Raw genomic sequence first — 22092 nt, forward strand, 5'->3', positions numbered from 1 at the left:
CATCATTTATATCTAGCAAAAAATGGCATTCTGAGATGTTCCGGTCATACATGTATTAAGGGTTAAAGACCAAGTTTCTAGGTCCTTCATTGAGAACACAACAAACAATAAGTGACAGTAAATAATATTTATTAATGTCTTAAACACAATTTCTCTATAGCCAGGAAATTGGTTTCTTAAGGTACAAAAGTTGTAATTATGAATGCTTCATCGATCCATGGTTGGATGCATGCTTTAAGCAAGGCTTCCTTTTGGTGCACAACATCTAATCGATCCTTCAGTGCCCTTGCCTGCTGTAGTCTGGCAAGTCGTTGAGTAAGGGAAACTGTCTACACGATGCCCTGGACACTATCGTACTCCTGCTACAACTCGCGTGCTTCTGTCTCTAGGCACTGAAGGTTCGGGTCTTCCTATAGGTGCATAAGTATGGTTAGTGCTTGCTCCAACATCCCAATGCAACCCTGTGTCACCTGACCAATATGTTCCAACCCCATCTGGATAGTGCGAGTGCGCTACTCTCTGAGTTCTGGGGGTGTGGAGGGCGGTGCCTTTAATCGTAGCTCGATGATCTACAGGTTCAGTTCCAATTGAACCTTTGCCATTTCCTCTCGGGCCTCGCGGACTCTGGCCACCAATCTATGGACCCGCTCTGTTGCTGGTTGCTCCATTGTCACAATCAATTCTAGAATGCTCCTACATGCATCATCTATGACCTGCTCCAATTTGCAAGCATGTGCAACCAACTCATCCCACTGGATGTTGAGCTCATCCATGTTGATTTTCTATTCATGCAAGCCCTGGATTGCTCGACCTTCCTGGGTGCGGAGCTTTGCGATGACCCCATCCTGCAGTTGGTATAGAATTTCACGTGGCAGGGTGGCCAAGTTTAAGATGACGCCTTTCATGCTGCTCATCGTAGCTCGTTCACCCTCACTTGCTGTTGCTAGCGCACCTTTGAGCAAGATGAAGGTGTTCCCCAGACGAGCGCGCAACGTTTATGTGGCCTTGGTGGTTCTTGCTGCAACATACTGGGCCATTATGCCTGTTTGGGGGTGCTATACCTGTAAACCTTGTAGCTGCACATTGAGCGCCCCCAACACAGTGTTCTGCTCCATCCGCAATTCCTGGAGCACATCCTTTGCGACCTCATCAATCGTTTCGTTGATACCCCATAGATCACCTTCTTTGACCGTGATCGGGTCGACGGATGTCTTTGTGGCTTTTCCCTTCTTCCAGGGAGCTGTCTTCTCAGGATCACGTGGCCGCTTGAGTTGGTTCGATGTGGAACCGGGGTCCATGCGTCCCTCTATCCTGTCCCCTTCCCCGGTCTGCTACCCCGTGGACCTCTCCTGGCCCTTCTCGGGCTCTCTGGTTGGCGCGGTTGTGGTCTTTTCCATCTGTGTTGCTGCTGCATCAATTGCCTTCTGCCATGTGGCTGCTTCTTGTTCCTGGCGCCTTCTCTCAGCTAGCTGCGCGATGCGCAACTTGGTGTCCTTATTTCATTGCTGAGCTACGACCTTCTCCTTTTCTGCCAAGTCCGGGGCGTGCCACTCCGGAGGCTATAACTCCATTACTGTGAAGATCGCATCATCCATTGCAATGAATGGAAGCTTCACCCATTTTCGTGCTGGATCCTTGTGCGCCCAGATATACCAGTTATGCATATCCACCTTGAATTCTGCTGCACTTTGCAAGATGTTATGAACTGTAGGGGACAAGCGCGGCGTGCGGTTGATCCATGTTCGGATGCTGGCCTCCACGAACATGCAGAATATTTTTATCTCGCAAATCCTGTTTACGTCTTTTGTAGCCTAGAGCGAGGTGTACCTCGTGTCTTCGGGGAGGTCTCCCTCAGTAGTGGGAAACTAGTTGTCCGCCAGCAGCTCCCCTGTAACCAACATGATGGATAAGAGAAACCACGCATAGTGGAATGTCTTACCCTGCTCCTGGGCCTCCCTACAATTCATCAAGAATTCTTCGTAGAGGAAATGCGCCCAGTTGAACTGGACCCCCTTTGTGCATTGCTCTGCCAACGCAATCACTGACGCTGGTACTTCGTCAGCACGACATTTCCTCATTAACTTGCGGGCCAGAAGCTAGGTGACTATGCGCATCCCTTGGTCTTTAATGCTTGCTATTGCATACCCCCACATTCTCTTTTCTAGTTTATACTTGGCCTTCATAACTTCTGCAAGGGCCAAGTCATTGCTTTTTCCTGCTATGGCCGCAAGATCGTTTCCTTTGATTGGCAGTCGAGAAATTCGGTGAATTAGATCGGCCGTGATGGGAATTGGCTCTTCCAGCCAAAGATACCCATCATGCACCAGGGATAGCAGCTGCCTGATGACAAAAATGGTGATGGGCACGCGGTGGTAGTGGGGTATCGATCGCAGATGGAGTAACCCAGCCCTCTCCACACCGCACAACCATTTCTGCTTCATTAACCTCTTCGTGGCCAACTGTGGGAAATTCTCGCTGTTCACGAGGTCCCAGTCTTCAAACTTCATGGTAGGTACTTGTCCCAATGGCGACCCTTCAAACCTTATATCATTGGGGAGGAGCGGGGTTTGGAGCGCACTCTTCATGGCCTCCAGGTCCTTCGGTACCTTGGATTTCTCCTTCCGCGGGGGGATGTAAGGAGATAACTTTGTCGCAGAAGGCATTTGGGAGACATCCTCTGCCTCATCGCTTGTGCCTCAATTTGGGCGATCAGGGCTTGTAAGTCTTCCTCCTCCTCCTCCTCTCTTTCAATGGCAATGACTTTTCCCTTCTCTGCCATTGACAATTTGCCAAATCGTGGGTTTCTTGGGGATACATGAACTGGCCCCATCGTTTGCTTATCTTTCTATGGCCATGGCGTGCGTGGTGATTTTGGAACTTCTGGCACAGATGCTGCTTCTTCATGCTCTTCATGTGCCATACGGGGTTCTGCGGTAACTTCGGTGAATCACACTCTTGTTCTAGCAGCCGTCATTGTGTCTATACTTGAGGATGGTAAGATTACGCGGCACCTAATGCTCTGTACTTGCTCAATTCTCAAACAACCAAGTGTTGCCTTGTGGCTGGCCCTGAGGTTTTTATAGCATCTTTTGAATTTGAATTCGAGTCTTCCCCCCAGTTTTGAGTCATTAATGCCTTCTTGGTGGCATATCGTCCCAAATCTAGCTCTCAATTCGTGTGTTAATTGCCCGTCACCCACTCCGTTTTGCCTTAAATTGGACCTCTTGTCATGAACAGTGACACCAACAGTCACCTTCCAGCCTACCCACATAGCAGCGCAGCCCCCTATGCGTGGCCGCGACCCCTGTGACATACCGATCCTGCACGCAATCTCCGTATCGCACAACTCCCATACAGACTCGTATATAGTCCCGCTCTTTCTTTCAACTACGGGGAGCGCTGAGACTGTGCTCTCGATGGATAGTCAGGTGGTCGCACCATCTGTGTGAGGCTTCAATTTTCCTTCTAGCCAGGCGTCCCTCAATTACCCTCATGCCCGTCAGTGTGTTCCGTTCTTCCTTGTATGGTGCGTTCTGTTCTTCCTTGTATGATGCGCTCCCCTATTTACTTTGTCTAATAAGGTGTGGTCGCAGCCATGGTAGCAGGGCCACAAATTCTTCTAATGCAGTAGTATGGTTGGCTATACCTTGTCCTATCGTGCTTAGTTTCTCGGCGCAGCATTCTTGCGTGATTTCGGTTTCCAATTTGTTGATTTCTTCATCCAATAACATGCTTTTCTTTCCCATCTGTACAAGATCTTCTTTGAGTTTGCGCATTTTCGAGTTCCCTCGCCGAATGGCTTCTTGTAACTACATAATTCCTTTACCCGGGTCCTCACATACTGTCCCAACTATGGGAGCTATTGTATGGGGATTCTTCTCTACTCTTATGGTCTCGTCTCTGCTCTTCAGCCTTGGGATCCTTTCCGAACTTAGGTTTTTGCATATGGTCTTATAGGCCCATCAAACCGTTGGTATACGCAGGTCCCAATCATCACACCGCTTCTAAGCATCATGTTCACATTTGGGTCTTCTTCACGTGGTTTAGACCTCATCATTTGGATATTCTGATTTGGAGTTAGCTTGAGTACCCCTTTTTCGCGCATTTGTGTGATCAACATAGGAAAATCTATCATTTCATGATCAAACTGAGCATAGTATGAACAAGATATCCTCATCAGGTTGGTACAATCACAGGCATAGTGCCCTGGTCCTCTGCAATTGTAAGAAATTAACTGTCTGCGGCCCCTTCCTGGTCCCATTCCTCCTCGTCCTTGACCTCTGATCCAAATGGATCCGAGAATGCTCTCTAAGTCTTCATAAACTCTTTAAAAATCATGCCAAAGATCAAAATCTCTTAAAAATACCAAAGTATTCGCAAGAGGAACACCCTTAGCATGACAAAGAAACACTATCAGGAGGTCCAAAACCCATGAAAATAGAGAAAATGAAGCTATCGAAGGCGGAACAACAAAATACACAGTAGTCGTCGAATTTGGCTGATCAACAGTCCAGATCCGATCGGCGGATCGCTGTCAGCGGTGGCTATCGGCAGTTATTGGTGGAACCCACTTAAGAATTGTGATGGTGAACAGTGATATTGGTGCTTAACACATATATATGGTGACAGTGGTTGGCAGAGTTAATATGGACCGTCCATCAAGCGCCTAGATCGACGGCCCATATTATGTCGCAGGATCGCTATCAGGGGATTGCAGGAGCGCTTATAATGGCCCGGGGGTATTGTGATGAGCGATTGCGATATCGCAATCGGAGCAACCCGATGAACCAGACTCGATGGGAAATTAGGTAATAACGTATAGATTTTGAAGTCCGGTATGCGAGATTTTACATTGTTTTTATGTGTTTTCGCTGTTTCGTTTGTCAAACGAAAAGTGAAGAGGGAAGAGTTGATGCGATAAGCCAGACCCGAACGGGTGCCTTAAGGCTATTCTATATAATTTCAAGTCCGTAACAGAGCCATTTTTAATGTATTTTCATGATTTTCATTGTATTTCCAAAACACAAAGGGACGGAGCCTTTCGATATGCGATAGCGACTTGCTGGCGGACCCGATAGGGGAATGAATCATATTTAAGGACTTTTAAACTCTGATATTTTGAGTTTTGGTGGAATTTCTTTGTTAAAATACATTTTCCCCGTGTTTAACAAAGCGCGACTATTTCAGGAGTTTCAGAGGCCCGAGGCACTCTGGCGTTACATAATGGGTGGCCACCTCTTCTCTAGGCGTTAAACAATGATTGTATCATGTTGAGAGAGGGATTCGAAGCGGACAGAGGCTGGGGAGACCAAGAGATAGGAACATGAAACGAACAGGCATCGTAGTTTTGGCTATAAATCAACAGACATAGAGCACAACAGAAGAAGGCAGTATTGCAGGCAAATGCCAAGACAGAGTTAGCACAGAGACAAAGAGCATTGAGGGAGTCAGTGTACTCATAGAGAACTTGAGAGGTTCAAGTAAGCTCTTGTTATTGTATTCTGTTGTGTGTGAGACTCAAATAGAGATCACTGTTGTAAAAAGAACTCTGCTTGAAGACATAATAGAGAGGTCACCACTGAAGGCTAGACCAGGAGATGTAGCCCAGGAGTATTGGGTGAACTCCTCATTAAATTTGTTGTGTTATGTGTTGTCTATTATGTTTTTTTTACTGCTTCATTGTCTGTGCATTTCGCAATCTTATCGATCCATTGCATAAAATGACATAGATTAATCCATGCACATAAGTCTATAATACCTTATTATTGTCTTAGATCTCATTATCAGATCAAGTGGTATCAGAGCTTTAGGTTGCTAAGGTTAGACAAGCTTGTGCTGGATTGTTTGTGAATGCTAACTAGGTCAAAGCTTAAATTAGGAGAAGGAGAATTGGCTGAAACTAACCCAGAAATTGGTAGAGTCTATCCTAAGAGGAAAATGACAGAAGAAATTCCCTTGGAATTAGATTCTCAATTCATGGATAGTTTGATGACCATGAGAGCCATGGTAGAAGACATGTATAGAGAATTTAAGAAAGATTGAAGTGAAGATTCTTCAACTTCCAAACAAGACAAAGGAACAAAATAATCTCTTATAGATGGCCATTCTGAAGGCAAAGGGAAAGGAAAAAAGGCTCCTCTATCCACACCTCCTGATAGCCCTGAAAATACAAAGAAGAAGACATCTTTGATTAAATTAGATGTTAAATTTGATTTGTCAATATATGATGGAGAGTTAAATGCAGAGAAGCTAGATAACTGGATTAGACAGATTGATGTGTATTGCAGGGTGCAGAGCATTGATTCAGACAGAAGTAAAATTCAGTTGGCCAGCCTACGCCTTAGAGGAACTGCCTTGGTATGGTGGGAAGGTAGGACACAAGCTGACTTGAAGAAGCATGGCAAAACTCTTTCTGTCTGGAGTGAATTTGTTTCTGCAATTAAAAAACAATTCTATCCACTAGCTTTTATGCAGCAAGCTATGATGAGTTGGCAAACTCTTCGCAAATTAAAAGGGAAAAGTGTACAAAGTTACACCCAAGAATTTAGGAAAAGAGCTTTGATTCTAGGCATTTCTTTAGACTCACCTGAAACTTTGCTGAAGTATATAGGTGGTCTACATAGCTATTTGAGGGACACCATTCTTGTGTTTAACCTTACTAGCATAGGTGAGGTATCTGTTCAGGCTACCCATCTAGAGGCCAGAGGCAAGAATGTGAACCCAGAGATTGGGGGATCATCAAAACCCACTACAAGCAAGAACAAGCAAAAGAGGAAGCAGAAATTGAAAGAGAGGAAGGTCAATGATGTACAAAAGGCCAAACCTTCATGCACTCACTCCGAGAAGGATGGACATGATGATGAACATTGCTGGTCTTTGCATCCGGAGCTGGAACCCAAGAAATTCAATGGCAAGAAGAAGAAAGTTGTTGTTTCTGTTCAGAAAGATTTGGGGTCAGACTCAGGCGATGAAAAACCATCACATCGACATGTATACAAGGTAAAAATTCTGAAGCATCTACTAGTAATTCTAACCAAACTATTGATAGTGAAGAAAATGAGAGAAGAAGACATGAGCTTTTTCATATTACAGTTATTTCCAAGCATCAAAAGATTGATACTTTATTTTATAGTTGCTCACAAGTAAACTTAATTTCTGAAGCAATTGTAAATAAGCTGGGATTACTAACCACACCTCATAAGAAGCCATATCCATTAGGTTGGTTATGTGATAAAGCAAAGCTACAAGTGACTAGACAATGTAAACTTAGGTTTGTCATTGGTTCAGCATTTGTAGATGAGGTTGAGTTAGATGTAATTCGCTTGGATATATGTGGAATTGTTTTAGGAAGTCCTTACTTGTATGATAGAAAAGCCATTTTCTATAGAGCTGAAAATAAGTATCGACTTGTTAAAGATGGAATAGAATATACTGTAAGAGCTCACAAACTCAAAAATAATTATACTCTCACAAACTTAGGGCAGATGAAAAGGATTATAAATCCATGCAAACAATTTTTACTGATGGTTGTAAAGGAAAAGAAACCTGAGAAAACCAATGTATTTGAGGGTTGTGATGCTAAACAGCAAGCTGATTTAGAAAAAGTTGTTTCAGAATATGATATATTATTTCAAGAACCTAAAGGTTGTTAGAAAATTATATATTACGGAGCAATGGAACACATAAAATATTGCAGAAATATAAACACAGAAAACACACAAAACAAGAAAGACATAGATATACGTGGTTCACCCAGTTTGGGCTACGTCCACCCCGAACAGCCAGTCCTTCCTTTCTATTATCCAACAAAATGAAGAGATACAACCGACAGCAAAACCGCTGTAATATCCTCTGTTTTTTCTCACAGTCTCACCTCTATGTTTCTCGCTCACCGAATACACATCTATATCACAGCCTCAAATACAATGCCCTCATATAAAGAGAGGGGTTGCCTTCTAGGGCAAAAAACCCTAAACTAAACATAAGTTCTATCGTCAGATCATCCGCCTAATGAACGGCCCAGATTGACTAGAAATTACTATACTTTTACAAGGCAATTTTACAGCTGTTTTTAGCTTCGGGGCGCTGCCCCCGAAACCCCCCGCCAAGGGGGGCTCCCAAAAGTCCCCCCATGGCAGCGATTATTTTACGGGCGGCGTTGCTGCCCCATTTTGAACTGGGGTCCAATATGCCGGTACTATAGAAGATAATCAGGCTCCACACCCAACAATCTCCCACTTGGAGACTGATTGTAGCAACTCCACCGCTGCTCCATTTGCTGGACAATGACTCCTCTTTGGACCTGGCTATTTCTCATCTTCATCGTCATCCTTGAAGACCAACTGAAACTGAGCATATTCTCAGTTTCTCCCTGGTTACAACTTTTGTTAGCATATCTGCAGGGTTCTGGCTAGTGTGTATCTTTTCCAGCTTCAACTCTCCATCTTCCAACACTGATCGTATGAAATGGTACTTGAGCTGTATGTGTTTTGTCCTGGAATGAAATGCTGAGTTCTTTGCAAGATGAATGGCACTTTGACTATCACTGTATAACGTGCCCATATCATGCTCCTTACCCAATTCACCCATAAACCTTTGTAACCAAATCATTTCTTTACTAGCCTCTGTAGCAGCAACATACTATGCTTCTGTTGTTGAGAGTGCAACAACACTTTGGATTTTTGAAACCCAACTGACAGCTGTTCCTCCGACAGTAAATACATATCCTGTAGTGCTCCTCCTATTATCTCTGTCACCTGCCATATCTGCATCAACATATCCTTGTAGGGATATGTTTGAACCACCAAAGCATAATGCCTGATTTGTGGTACCTCTCAAATATCTGAGAATCCATTTCACTGCCATCCAATGTTCCTTTCCTGGATTGTTCATGTACCTGCTTACAACTCCCACTGCATGTGCAATATCAGGCCTTGTGCAAACCATTGCATACATTAAACTTCCAACTGCTGATGCATATGGAACTTTAGACATATAATCCATGTCTTCTTGGGTCTTTGGGCACATTTCTTTGCTAAGTTTGAAATGGCTAGCAAAAGGTGTACTAACTGGTTTTGCATTTTGCATGTTAAATCTTTTCAACACCTTTTGTATGTACTCATTCTCAGACAATGTTAATTTTCTATTTTTCCTGTCTCTAGTTATTCTCATACCAAGGATTTGTTTTGCAGCACCCAAATCCTTCATTGCAAATGAATTTGCCAATTTTCTTTTGAGCACATTTATTTCCTGTATGTTAGATCCTGCAACAAGCATGTCATCTACATACAATAACAATATAATATAGCTGCCATCATTTTTCTTTTTGAGATAAACACAATGATCAGAGTGACATCTAGTATAACCTTGTTCAGACATAAACTTGTCAAATTTTAGATACCACTGCCTTGGAGCCTATTTTAAACCATACAAGCTCTTCTTCAACCTGCACACAAGTTTCTCCTTCCCTTTCACCTCATATCCTTGTGGCTGCTGCATATATATCTCTTCCTCCAAATCCCCATGGAGAAAGGCTGTCTTTACATCTAACTGCTCAAGATGCAAATCTTCAGCTGCTACAAGACTTAAAATAGTTTTGATTGAAGTCATTTTAACAACAGGAGAAAATATTTCATCAAAATCAATACCTTTCTTCTGTGCAAACCCCTTCACCACAAGTCTAGCTTTGTACCTTTGCTTTCCTCCATCTTCTTCCTTCAGCCTGTAAACCCATTTATTCTTCAATGTAGTTTTTCCTGCAGGCAACCTGACTAAATCCCAAGTCTGATTATGCATTAAGGAGTCCATCTCTTCTTCCATGGCTACCTCCCACTTCTTCTTGCTTTCAACCTGCATTGCTATTTCATAACATTCAGGTTCACCAGAATCAGTCAACAATAAATAATATAATGAAGGAGAGTATCGTTCAGGAGGTCTACTTGTCCTGGTAGATCTTCTAACACCACTTTCAGGTGTTTGGGGTGCCTGTTGTTGTTGTGATGGTTTTTGTTGTTGTGGTTGTTGATTATTATTATTTTCGGGCACCTTTACTTTTTCAGTAATTTCATCAAGAACTGCGTATTCCTTGTTTTCTTTTTCTTGTTTCTTTTCCTGCAACTGATTCTTATACAAGACCTTTTCATTGAATATTACATCTCTGCTCCTAATGATTTTGTGATTTTCATAATCATATAAGCGATAACCAAAATCATTAACACCATATCCAATAAAGGTACATTTCTTTGACTTTGCCTCAAGCTTTGTTCTATTTTCTTTATCAATATGGACAAAGGCCTCACAACCAAAAGGTTTTAAAATAGAGTAGTTTACCTTTTTCCCTGTCCATGCTTCCTCTGGAACACCACCATCCAAGGAACTTGAAGGTCCTCTGTTTATTAAATAAACAGCAGTATCTACAACATCTGCCCAAAACTGTAAAGGCAATCCTGCATGCAATCTCATGCACCTTGCACGCTCCATGATTGTTCTGTTCATCCTTTCTGACACACCATTTTCTTGTGGTGTTCTTGGAACTGTCTTCTCTCTGCGAATTCCATGCTCTGAACAGTACCTATCAAACTCTTTGCTGCAATATTCACCTCCATTGTCTGATCTAAGACACTTCAATTTCTTTCCTATCTCAATCTCAACCAAAGCTTTCCATTTCTTGAAAGTATCAAATACATCATATTTATTCTTAATACAATAAATCCAAGTTTTTCTAGTTGCATCATCAATAAAAGTAACATAATAACGAGAGCCACCGAGAGATGATACCTGAGCAGGTCCCCATATGTCTGTATGCACAAGCTCTAATTTTTCGTTCTTCTTTTCTTTCCCAACTCTGAGAAATCTGACTCTCTTCTGTTTTCCATAAATGCAGTTCTCACAGAAATCCAAATCAACATTCTTCAAACCTGGCAACAAATTCCTTGAGTGAAGAATCTTCATCCCTTTTTCACTCATGTGTCCGAGCCTATGATGCCATAATGCTGCATCTGCTCCTCTGGAAGTTAAAGCATTAACAGAGTTAGAAATACCATTGCATAAATACAATGTACCAACCTTTTCACCTTTTGCTATTACCAGGGCTCCTTTAGTGACCTTCCAAGCTTTATCTGTGAAAGTTGTCACACAACCTTCACTGCCTAACTGCCCTGTTGAAATCAAATTTTTCTTTAGATCTGGAACATGCCTTACCTCCTTTAGTAGCCATTGGTTTCCATTCTGATGTTTTAAAAGAACCTTACCCATTCCAACGATTTTACAGGGTTTATCATCACCTAGACGAACTTGTCGAAAATCTCCTTGAACATAGTCATGAAAGTATTTCTTATCAGGTGTGGCATGGAATGAAGCCCCTGAATCTACCACCCAGGAATCAGTGATATTTTCGAAAGAAAGAATCAAAGCATCTTGTAACACCTCACCTGTCACATTTGCTTCATGATTGTTTTCTTGCTGTGCATCTCCTTCTTTTCCCTTCCGAGATCTACAGTGTTTCTTTAGGTGTCCTTTCTTTCCACATTTCCAGCACACTATCCCCGATCTGGACTTGGATCTGCCTTTCCTTGATTTACTGCGATATCCTGAGCTCTTTCCTCTTTCCATTTTTCTTCCTCTAGACTCTGCACTCAAAGAATTTCCCGATGTCTCACCGGAGCTTTTCCGTCACATTTCCTCGCTAAGGATAGCACCGACAACATCATCAAACTTTAAAGTACTAGTTCTAGAAACAGAGTTACTGATGGCCATTACCAAACCATTCCAGCTTTCTGGTAACGCGCATAAGAATAACAGAGCTCTAATTTCATCATCAAAGTTTACCCCTACAGAACTTAACTGACTTGTAACTGTATTAAAATCATTTAAATGGTCTGCAACAGATCCACCTTCCGACATCTTCATATTAAATAACCGTTTCATAAGAAATACCTTGTTCGAGGCCGAGGGTTTTTCATATAGTTTCGACAACGCCTCCATCAAACCTGCTGTCGTGGTTTCCTTCGAAATGTTGAAAGCGACTGACACAGCAAGGCACAGCCGTATTGTTCCGAGTGCCTTTCTATCGAGAAGGTTCCATTCTTCGTCTTTCATACCCGTCGGCATCTTTGTTTTTCCGCCTAATGGTAGGTATAGATATTTCTGATACAGATAATCTTCCATCTGCATCTTCCACAACGAGAAGTTTTGGCCGTTAAATTTCTCGACCCTAAACTTACCATCTTCCGCCATTGCTCCCACTCGAACCAGGAACCCTTCTTTCCTACGAGTTTATCAGCCAAATAGACCTTCGGCTCTGATACCAGTTAGAAAATTATATATTACGGAGCAATGGAACACATAAAATATTGCAGAAATATAAACACAGAAAACGCACAAAACAAGAAAGACACAGATATACGTGGTTCACCCAGTTTGGGCTACGTCCACCCCGAACAGCCAGTCCTTCCTTTCTATTATCCAGCAAAATGAATAGATACAACCTACAGCAAAACCGCTGTAATATCCTCTGTTTTCTCTCACAGTCTCACCTCTATGTTTCTCGCTCACCGAATACACATCTATATCACAGCCTCAAATACAATGCCCTCATATAAAGAGAGGGGTTGCCTTCTAGGGCAAAAAACCCTAAACTAAACATAAGTTCTATCGTCAGATCATCCGCCTAATGAATGGCCCAGATTGACTATAAATTACTATACTTTTACAAGGCAATTTTACAGCTGTTTTTAGCTTCGGGGGCGCTGCCCCCGAAACCCCCCGCCAGGGGGGGGCTCCCAAAAGTCCCCCCATGGCAGCGATTATTTTACGGGCGGCGTTGCCGCCCCATTTTGAACTGGGGTCCAATATTCCGGTACTATAGAAGATAATCAGGCTCCACACCCAACAAAGGTTTGCCACCAAAATAAGAAATTGTACATGATATTAATTTGCAACAAGATGCTCCATTGCCTAACATCGGAATGTACATGTTATCTGCTTTAGAGAACGTAGAAATCAAGAAGCAGGTATAGGAGCTGCTCGAGAAAGGGTTCATAAGACCAAGCACATTGCCATGCGGATCCCCAATAGTGTTGGTGAGGAAGAAGGATGGTTCGTGGAGGATGTGCATTGATTACCAAGCACTGTATAAAATAACGATCAAGAATCAATATCCCCTTCCTCGCATTGATGATCTATTGGATCAGCTGAAAGAGGCTGTTTACTTTTCCAAGTTGGACCTACATAGTGGTTACCATAAGGTGAGAGTAGCAGAGCAAGATGCATGGAAGACTGCTTTCAATACAAAGCAAGGGTTGTATGAATGGCTAGTTATGCCTTTTGGTTTAACTAATGCTCCTGCCACTTTCATGAGAGTAACTAATGATGTACTAAGGCCTTTTATTGATGATTTTGTAATTGTATATCTAGATGACATTCTTGTATTCAGTAAAACATGGGAGGAACATTTGAAGCATGTAAAGAAGACTCTAGATGTTTTGAAAAAATAAAATCTTTATGTTAAATTATCAAAGTGTGAATTTGGTAAAACATATTTGAATTATTTGGGTCATATTGTAGGGGGTGGTGAACTGAAGATAGATCCCTCTAAGGTTGCAGTCATTGTAAACTGGCCTAAACCCAAGTCTGCTACAGAAGTTAGAAGCTTCCTAGGGGCAGCACAATATTGGAGAAAGTTTATTGCTAACTTTTCCTTAATTGCAGCTCCCTTACATTCTTTGACAGGATTGAACAAGGTGTTTCAGTGGGGAGGCAAACAACAGAAATCCTTCGACACCTTGAAAGAAAAAATTAGTACAACACCAGTACTAGCATTGCCAAATCTTCAACAACCATTTGAGATTGAAACAGATGCCAGTGATTATGCCATGGGAGCAGTGTTGATACAACATGGTAAACCCATATGCTATCATTCTGAGACTTTTAATTCTGCAGTAGTTAATTATCCTACATATGATAAAGAATTGTATGCATTAGTTCAGAGTGTGAAGAAGTGGAAACATTACTTAATGGGCAAAGAAACAATAATGCATACTGATCATCATCCACTTCAGTACTTGCACTCACAAACTAAATTACAGTAATGAAGACACTATAGGTGGATGGGTTTCCTATAGTAGTTTCACTTAGTCATCAGGTATAAAAAGGTCATACACAATAAAGTTGCAGATATGTTGTCTAGACCAATCATAAATGCATCTACTATACTTAAGCATAACTCAATAATGCATGAAAGCTACATTGAACAATATCTTCAAGATATAGACTCTAAAGATGTATATGCATGTTTAAGTAATGGCAAAAAGGTAGAAGAATTGGATTACTATATTAAGGACTAAATCTTGTATCATTTGGGAAAGCTATGCATTCCACAAACAGAGAGAATTAACATAATTAGGGAGGCACATACTTCCCTGATATCAGGTCATTTTGGTGTAAGCAAAACAGTTGCATAGCTACAAAGATACTGCTATTGGCCAAAAATGAATGAAACAGTTTCTAGATATGTAAGAGGGTGTACCATGTGTGCTAAAAGCAAGCCTAGCAATAGAAAACTAGGCTTGTACACTCCACTGCCAGTTCCTTCCCATCCTTGGGAAAGTGTTTCCATGGACTTTGCTGGGGGATTGCAAAAATCTAGAAAGGGACATGACTATTTATATGTTATTGTGGACAGGTTCAACAAAATGTGTATTTTAATACCTTGTAATAAGCAGATTACAACTGAAAAAACAACGAAATTGTTCTTTCAGCATGTTTGGGTGCATTTTGGGTTACCCACTTCCTTATTATCTGATCAAGGCTCCCAATTTTGTTGGGAAGTTTTGGTTAAGTCTGTGGGAATTAATGGACACCAGACTGAAGAAAAGCACAACCTTTCATCCCCAAACAAATGGCTAAATAGAGGTAGTCAACAAGATAGTGATCTAGTTGCTCAGGGGTTATTGCAGCAAACATCCCAAGCTTTGGGATGAACACTTATGTTATGTGCAACATGCTTACAACCGTGCTAAACATTCTTCTACACAGAGATGCCCTTTTGAGACCTATTTGGTTTCATACCAAGGTATCCCTTGGATTTTGTCTTTGAAAAAGACATAGCAGTTGCTGGACACAGTGATGTGGGCAAAGCAACCAGATTCATTGAATAAATCCAAGAAATTCACCAGGTAATGCAGGAACAACTGGAAAAGAGCCAGGCCAAATACAAGGCAAGGCATGATAAACACCGGGTGGAGCATAGCTTCCAAGTTGGCGATCAAGTCTGGATGTATATCAACGAGGAAAGAATGCAAGGTGAAGGGAAGAAGCTGAAGCCAATAAGGTATGGGCCTTTTAAGGTACTTGAGAAAATTGGTGAGAATGCTTTCCGCCTTGATCTACTAGCATACATGCACATCTATTCAGTAGTAAATGCAGAAAATTTAATACTGTTTGAACCTTCTTTAATTGAAGATCTTGAAGAGCAAAGTCAATTGCCTTCCATTGATGATCTGTTGCCTGAATACCTCAATGAGCTGCAGGAAGATACAGTTTTGGACAGGAAGGTGAGGATTATGTGCAGAGGGGACGTGGAGTACCTTAGAATTGGACTGAAAGGTTTAAAACCCAGTAGTGTCAAAGGGATAGAGATTGGGAAAGTGAGGCAATTATATCCTCACTTAAGTGATGCTTGAAAACCAACTTTTGGTGGTCCAAAATCCTTTTACAGTGGGAAGGCGTGATCTAAATGGATCCGAGAATGCTATCTAAGTCTTCATAAAGTCTTTAAAAATCGTTCCAAAGATCAAAATATTTTAAAAAGATAAAATTATTCGCAAGAGGAACACCCTTAGCATGATAGAGAAACAATTTCGAGAGGCCCAAAACCCATGAAAACAGAGAAAATGGAGCTATCAGAGGCAGAACAACAAAATACACAGTAGTCGTCAGATCTGGCCGATCAACGGTCTAGATCCAATTGACAGATTGCTATCGGTGGTGGCTATCAGTGCATATCGACAGAACTCACTTAAGAATTGCAATGACGAACAATGATATCAGCGCTTAACACATATATATGGTGACGACGATTGGAGGAGTTAATATGGACCATTGATAAAGCGCGCAAATCGATGGCGCGCTTGATCAACGGCCCGTATTACGTCGTAGGATCGCTATCAGGGGATTATAGGTGTTCTTATAACGGCCCATGGATATTGCGATGAGAGATTGCGATATCACAATCAGAGTGACTCGATGAACCGAACTTGATGGGCAATTAGGTAATAACGTATATATTTTGAAGTCCGGTATGCAGGATTTTACAGTGCTTTTATGTGTTTTCGCAGTTTTGTTTGTCAAACCAAAAGCGAAGAGGGAAGAGTCGATGTGATAAGACGGACCTGAAAGGGTGCCTTAAGGCTATTCTATATAATTTCAAATCCGTAACAGAGCCATTTTTAATGTATTTTCACTATTTTCATTGTATTTCCAAAACACAAAGGGACTGAGCCTTCCGATATGCGATAGCGACTTGTGGGTGGACGCGATAGGGGAATCAATCATATTTAAGGACTTTTAAAGTCCAATATATTGAGTTTTGGCAGACTTTCTCTGTCAAAAAACATTTTCCCTGTGTTTAAAAGAGCACGGCTATTTCAGGAGTTTCAGAGGCTTGAGGCACTCTGGCGTTACAAAATGGGTGGTCACCTCCTCTCTAGGCATTAAAAAATGGTTGTATCACACTGAGAGAGGGATTCGAAGCGGATAGAGGCTGGGGAGACCGAGGTACAGGAACATGAAACGAACAGGCAAAGCAGTTTTGGCTATAAAGCCATAGATAGAGAGCACAACAGAAGAAGGTAGTATTGCAGGCAAATGCTGAGACAGAGTTAGCATAGAGATAGAGAGCATTGAGGGAGTCTGTGTACTCATAGAGAACTTGAGAGGTTCAAGTAAGCTTTTGTTATTGTATTCTATTGTGTGTGAGGCTCAAATAGAGCTCACTGTTGTAAAAAAAACTCTGCTTGAAGACATAATAGAGAGGCCACCACTAAAAGCTGGACCAGGAGATGTAGCCTAGGAGTATTGGGTGAACTCCTCATTAAATTTGCTGTGTTATGTGTTGTCTATTATGTTTTGTTTACTGCTTCATTGTTTGTGCATTTCACAATCTTATCGATCCATTGCATAAAATGACATAGATTAATCCATGCACATAAGTCTGTAATACCTTATTATTGTATTATATCTCATTATCGAATCAACCTTGCCCCTGAATTCCAGCATGCACCATCCCCCCAGCTGGGTCGAGGGCTCGTATTTCATCCTATAGGCCGGGGTCTGATCCATCATTAGCTCGTAACTGCGACAAGTGCGCTCGTCGTGGCCTATCGACCTACAAAAATTACAAAACAGTTGCTGGGGAGTCGGTGTATACTTCTGTAGCAAATGACAGATCATGCACCATAATGCGGGTGTCACACTCGGCCCTGCATGTGCCTCCGGTCTCAATGGAATTGGTTCCCCTCCTGCCAAGTAGTTCATGAATACTGGACAATGATCCTTGTCATAGCCCTGGCCTTTGCATTTTATGCACCATACTTCCTCGCGCGCCTCTGGCTGCAGGGCCCTATCCTGCTTCAAGCTCTGCATTTCTAGGCAGATATTCTATAGTTGCACGTGGATTTTTTGAACTCCAAACCCAGGATCTTGTATTGGGGTCTCATGCAACCTCATTGCCATTTCCAACACTTTAGCCTGGGTTGAAAGCTTCTGTTGTGACAGCGCCATCCTCAGGTGTGGTGTCAGAGATGCTACAAACCATGTGAAGTTCTGTGCATCTGTTAGCATCATATTAGCCTCACGGATCGTACTCTTTAGTCGTTGATCCAGATCCCAGGGGGTCTCACCTGGAAGCATCGCGATCTCTTTGAACTCGATGATTGACTATGTCTCTGATTTTGGCCGGCTAAATTCTCTGTTTAATGCATTCTGGATCTCTACTATCCCTGCGTTTGGGTGGTCATTAGAGTGCTTGATATACCATGTCAACGCATGATCCTACAGTGTAGTCACCAATGTATCCTTCTTAATGTTGTCGTTCGTGACCCTTAGCGCTTCCCACAGTTCTCTTACCACAAACTAGAACTGGTCTAGATCCTCATTCCCTACTCCTCTGGATACGGGTAGCTTGATCGCGCTCGCCATCATGAACTGTGGGGTTGGTGGAGGTGGAGTGGGTGGAGATGGAGGTGAGGGAGGTGAAGTGGGTGGTGGCATTGGTGGAGGTGGTAACTGCGGAATGCGCTACCTTATCAAACTGACTACACTTCTCGGAGAGACCCGAGCAAGCTCTTCCTCACTCTCTCGCGATGGTGAAATTAAAGGGTTGTTTCCTAATTCCTCGCTACCTTTGTAGATCTTTCTGCTCCATGTTGTCCCAAACATTAATGTATTCGCATAACTCGTTTTTCACATTAAAAAATCCTAATCCAGGTATTCAAATATTTAATATACTTACCTCGCAGTCCCTTGAGAAAATGTCATTCTGCCTCGCTGTAGCTCACAGTCGTGTCCACTGCAAACTGAGTGATAAATCCCCCTATTATTCAGTCGAGCCAACAGTCCATAGCTCGCGCGATCTTGTCTTCTGATGCCTCTAGTCTGCACACTAATTCTGGAGTCCACATTATCAGTTGGTCAAGCTTACACCTTCCCTGGCTATCGGGCTAATCTCGTGATCCACTCATACAGTTCAGAAGGAAAGGATGCAAAGAAAATCTCATGGATTTCCATATACACGTAGCGATCCAGCCACCTTTTCTCATATACTTGTGGAGTTCTATTTTCCTGTGTTGCAAACTCGTGAATCTTCTGGTCCAACCACTCTTAAATTTTCTTCTTTGTTGGGATCCAGTGGCATGACATCAGACATCCCTTAGGCAAATCCCAGTCCTAGGAACGGAACCATCTGTTGGCTATGTGGGGCCTGACCTAGGTTCAGCAGTGAGGTTAGTCAGGCAAATCCTAGTACTAATGGCCCTTTCGAAAACAGTTTGTGGAGCACAGACTGAGGTCTCACCCGAAGTAGTATGGGAGGGTGCTGGAACCAAGTTTCCGCACCCTAGGGATGTCTTGATGAAGATTCTGGAGGTTCACGATCCTAATATGCGCGCTGCGCTGCTCCGCGCCGCTTTCTATCCTTCACAACCCGTGCACACCTTTGTGAATACAATATTATTCCGATCCGATCCTTACTATGCTATTATATTAGTGCTTAACTTAGTTTGTGCGGGCCCAATATTCGTATTACTTATTCAACTTCCAGATAAGCGTGCATACTTGGAAACAATATAAATGAATAGAGATAACCAAAACATAGAAATACAGATCTATAGATAGACGCACAATACTCTAAATCAATTTGATCTTTATTAATACTCAAGTTCAGTTATAGACCCGACTTCGCCCTGCGCACTCAGCTGCAGGGGTCCATGCACTCAGCTGCGGACTCTACTAGGCCTCTGCGCACTCAGCTACTAATCCAAAATGGATCTTGTATCAAACCTCTAAGTCTACGTCTTCATATATATTAACCATTGGAAAACACTATCGTAGAGGAAAACACTAAAGAATGGCAAAAAACTGAGCTAAGCGGAGGTTGAAGTAACGTTGCACAGGAGCCGTTGGATCGGACATATCAACGGCCCAGATTAAATCAGGATATCACAACGGGAGAGGCTAGCTAAGTATATTAGAGGCGGCACTAAGGGAAATGCGATTGTGATCAGTGACAACATGGACCGTTGATCGAGTGCTCAGATCAACGGTGGAGATTAAATCGCAAATTCCTAAAGGGGAAGGACCAAACCGCGGACTCGATGGATTTATAAATAAAACAACAAACCTTTTTGAGTTCCATGGTAAACGGTCTATCGAGTGGGATTCAGGTAGTAAGTGCTATTGGAGAGGCTCCGCCTGATTCCATACATTGGTCGACACGTAGCACACCGTAGGAGAGAGAAAACCGCTTTATCGGGTGGGTAATCTCTGTGCAAGTAGGCCACTAGAAATGGCTGTTAGCCGTTGGATTGAGAGATCGTGGATCAACGATGGAGATTGAGCATGATACTTGATGTTTTGGGTTGGATGTGAACCATCGGATTGAAGGCAGATCAACGGTGGGCTTGTGACAATGATAAAACATGGACCCGAGAGGATTATAGATGTGACACTATAAAATTTGAAATCCGATATGTGGCATTTTGTTGGGGTTTTTTGTGTTTTGGTGTATTTCGGTTATGAAATCAAAATACAAAGGAATTCTTGTGCTTTAAGCATTTTTAACAACACGTGTCCAACGCCGAAAGGAAGGTGAACGGATAGAAGAGGAAGATAAAGAGCTCGAAGAGGGAAGGTGAACAGAGCTTAAAAGCCATCCAGCAACAAAACAAAAAGAAGAAAGAGGTTAGAGATAGAGGAGAGACAGAGAGTCAAAAAACACAGAGCTATGAATAGTTGATCAGAGGCACTAAGAGGGAGAGTCTGTGCACTCTTTAGACTCGAGGTTTTCGAGTGAAATACCTGTGTAATATCACTGTTGTTGTGTTATAGCTCTGATTGAGCTCATACTTGTAAAACTCTGTTCTTGAAGACATAATATAGAGGTCAACATTGAAAGTTGGACCAGGAGACATAGCCAGTTGGTCTGGTGAACTTCTTTGTTATTTGACTATGTTGATGTGTGTTTATTATGTTTTATAACTGCTCAGTGTCTATATTATTCACAATCTTTTCGATCTGTTGCACCAAGTAATATAGGCATTTTCCTGCACATCAGTCTATAATACCTTTTTCTTCTTGATTTAGTATCCATTTCAGATCAAGTGGTATCAGAGCTCTAGGTTTTGTTAAGGTTAGACAAGCTTGTGATGGATTTTGAATGCTAACTAGATTAAAGCCCAAACTAGGAGAAGGAGAACTTGTTGAGGCTAATCCAGAGATTGGAAGAGTCTATTCTCAGAGGAGAATGGAAGAAGAAGCTCCATTGGGATTAGAATTTCAATTTATAGAGAGTTTTAAGACACTCCAAACCATGGTGGAAGAAATGTATCTGGAATTTAAGAAGGGTCGAAGTGGAAGCACTTCAACACCTAAACCAAACAAAGGAGCAGAGGAACCTTTTCTAGTTGCCCCTCCAGAAGGCAAAGGAAAAGGAGGAATGACTCCTCCACCATCTCCTCCACTATCTCCTCCATCATCATCCTTGTCATCATCATCTTCTAGCTCTTCTAAGAAGGAGAAGAAAAATTCCTTCATCAAATTAGATGTGAAGTTTGATTTGCCAATTTATGATGGAGAACTTAATGCAGAAAAGCTAGATAATTGGATAAGACAAATTGATGTATATTGCAGGGTATAGAACATTGATTTAGAAAGGAAGAAGATTTAGTTGGCTAGCCTTCGACTTGGAGGAATTGCACTAGTATGGTGGGAGGGCAAGACACAAGCTGATATGTAAAAACATGGTAAAATCATTTCTACCTGGAATGAATTTGTTTCTGCTATCAAAAAGAAATTCTATCCTTTAGCTTACATGTAGCAGGCAATGATGAGTTGGCAAACTCTTCGTCAGTTGAAGGGTCAAAGTATACAAAGTTATACTCAGGAATTCAGAAAGAGAGCTTTAACTCTAGGTATATCATTAGACTCACCTGAGACTTTATTGAAGTATATAGGTGGTATTCGTAGCTATTTAAAGCATACTATTCTCATCTTTAATCCCACTAGCTTAGATGATGTATCAATTCAAGCCACACATCTAGAAGCTAGAGGTAAGAATGTAAACCCAAAGGTTGGGGGATCATCTAAGTATTCTGTAAGCAAGAGCAAGGAAAAGAAGAATCTGAAATGGAAGGAGAGGAAAGCAAACACTATAAATAAGGATAAACCTTCATGCACTCATTGCAAGAAAGAAGGACACGATGAGGCACACTGCTGGTTTTTGCATCCAGAACTGACACCTAAGAAGTTCAGTGGAAAGGAGAAGAAGAATGTTGCTACCGTTCAGAAGGACTTGGGATCAAATTCAAGCGATGAAACAAC

The 22092-nt window shown here is 42.1% G+C and overlaps 1 protein-coding gene across 1 annotated transcript in view; it reads left to right on the top strand.

The window, feature by feature from the left end:
* Positions 1 to 2853: 2853 nt before the first annotated feature.
* The window catches only part of LOC149218088 (receptor homology region, transmembrane domain- and RING domain-containing protein 1-like), a 67450-nt gene continuing 48211 nt past the window's right edge, over positions 2854 to 22092 (top strand). The window contains exon 1 of the mRNA XM_089386476.1: positions 2854 to 2933. Within this exon, the coding sequence (XP_089242602.1) occupies positions 2854 to 2933 (80 nt within the window). The remainder of the gene's footprint in view (positions 2934 to 22092) is intronic.

This window comes from Pinus tabuliformis, chromosome Q (genome assembly GCF_031772625.1).
Source record: "Pinus tabuliformis cultivar Carrire ecotype Pingquan chromosome Q, CPIR1, whole genome shotgun sequence".
NCBI lineage: Eukaryota > Viridiplantae > Streptophyta > Pinopsida > Pinales > Pinaceae > Pinus > Pinus tabuliformis.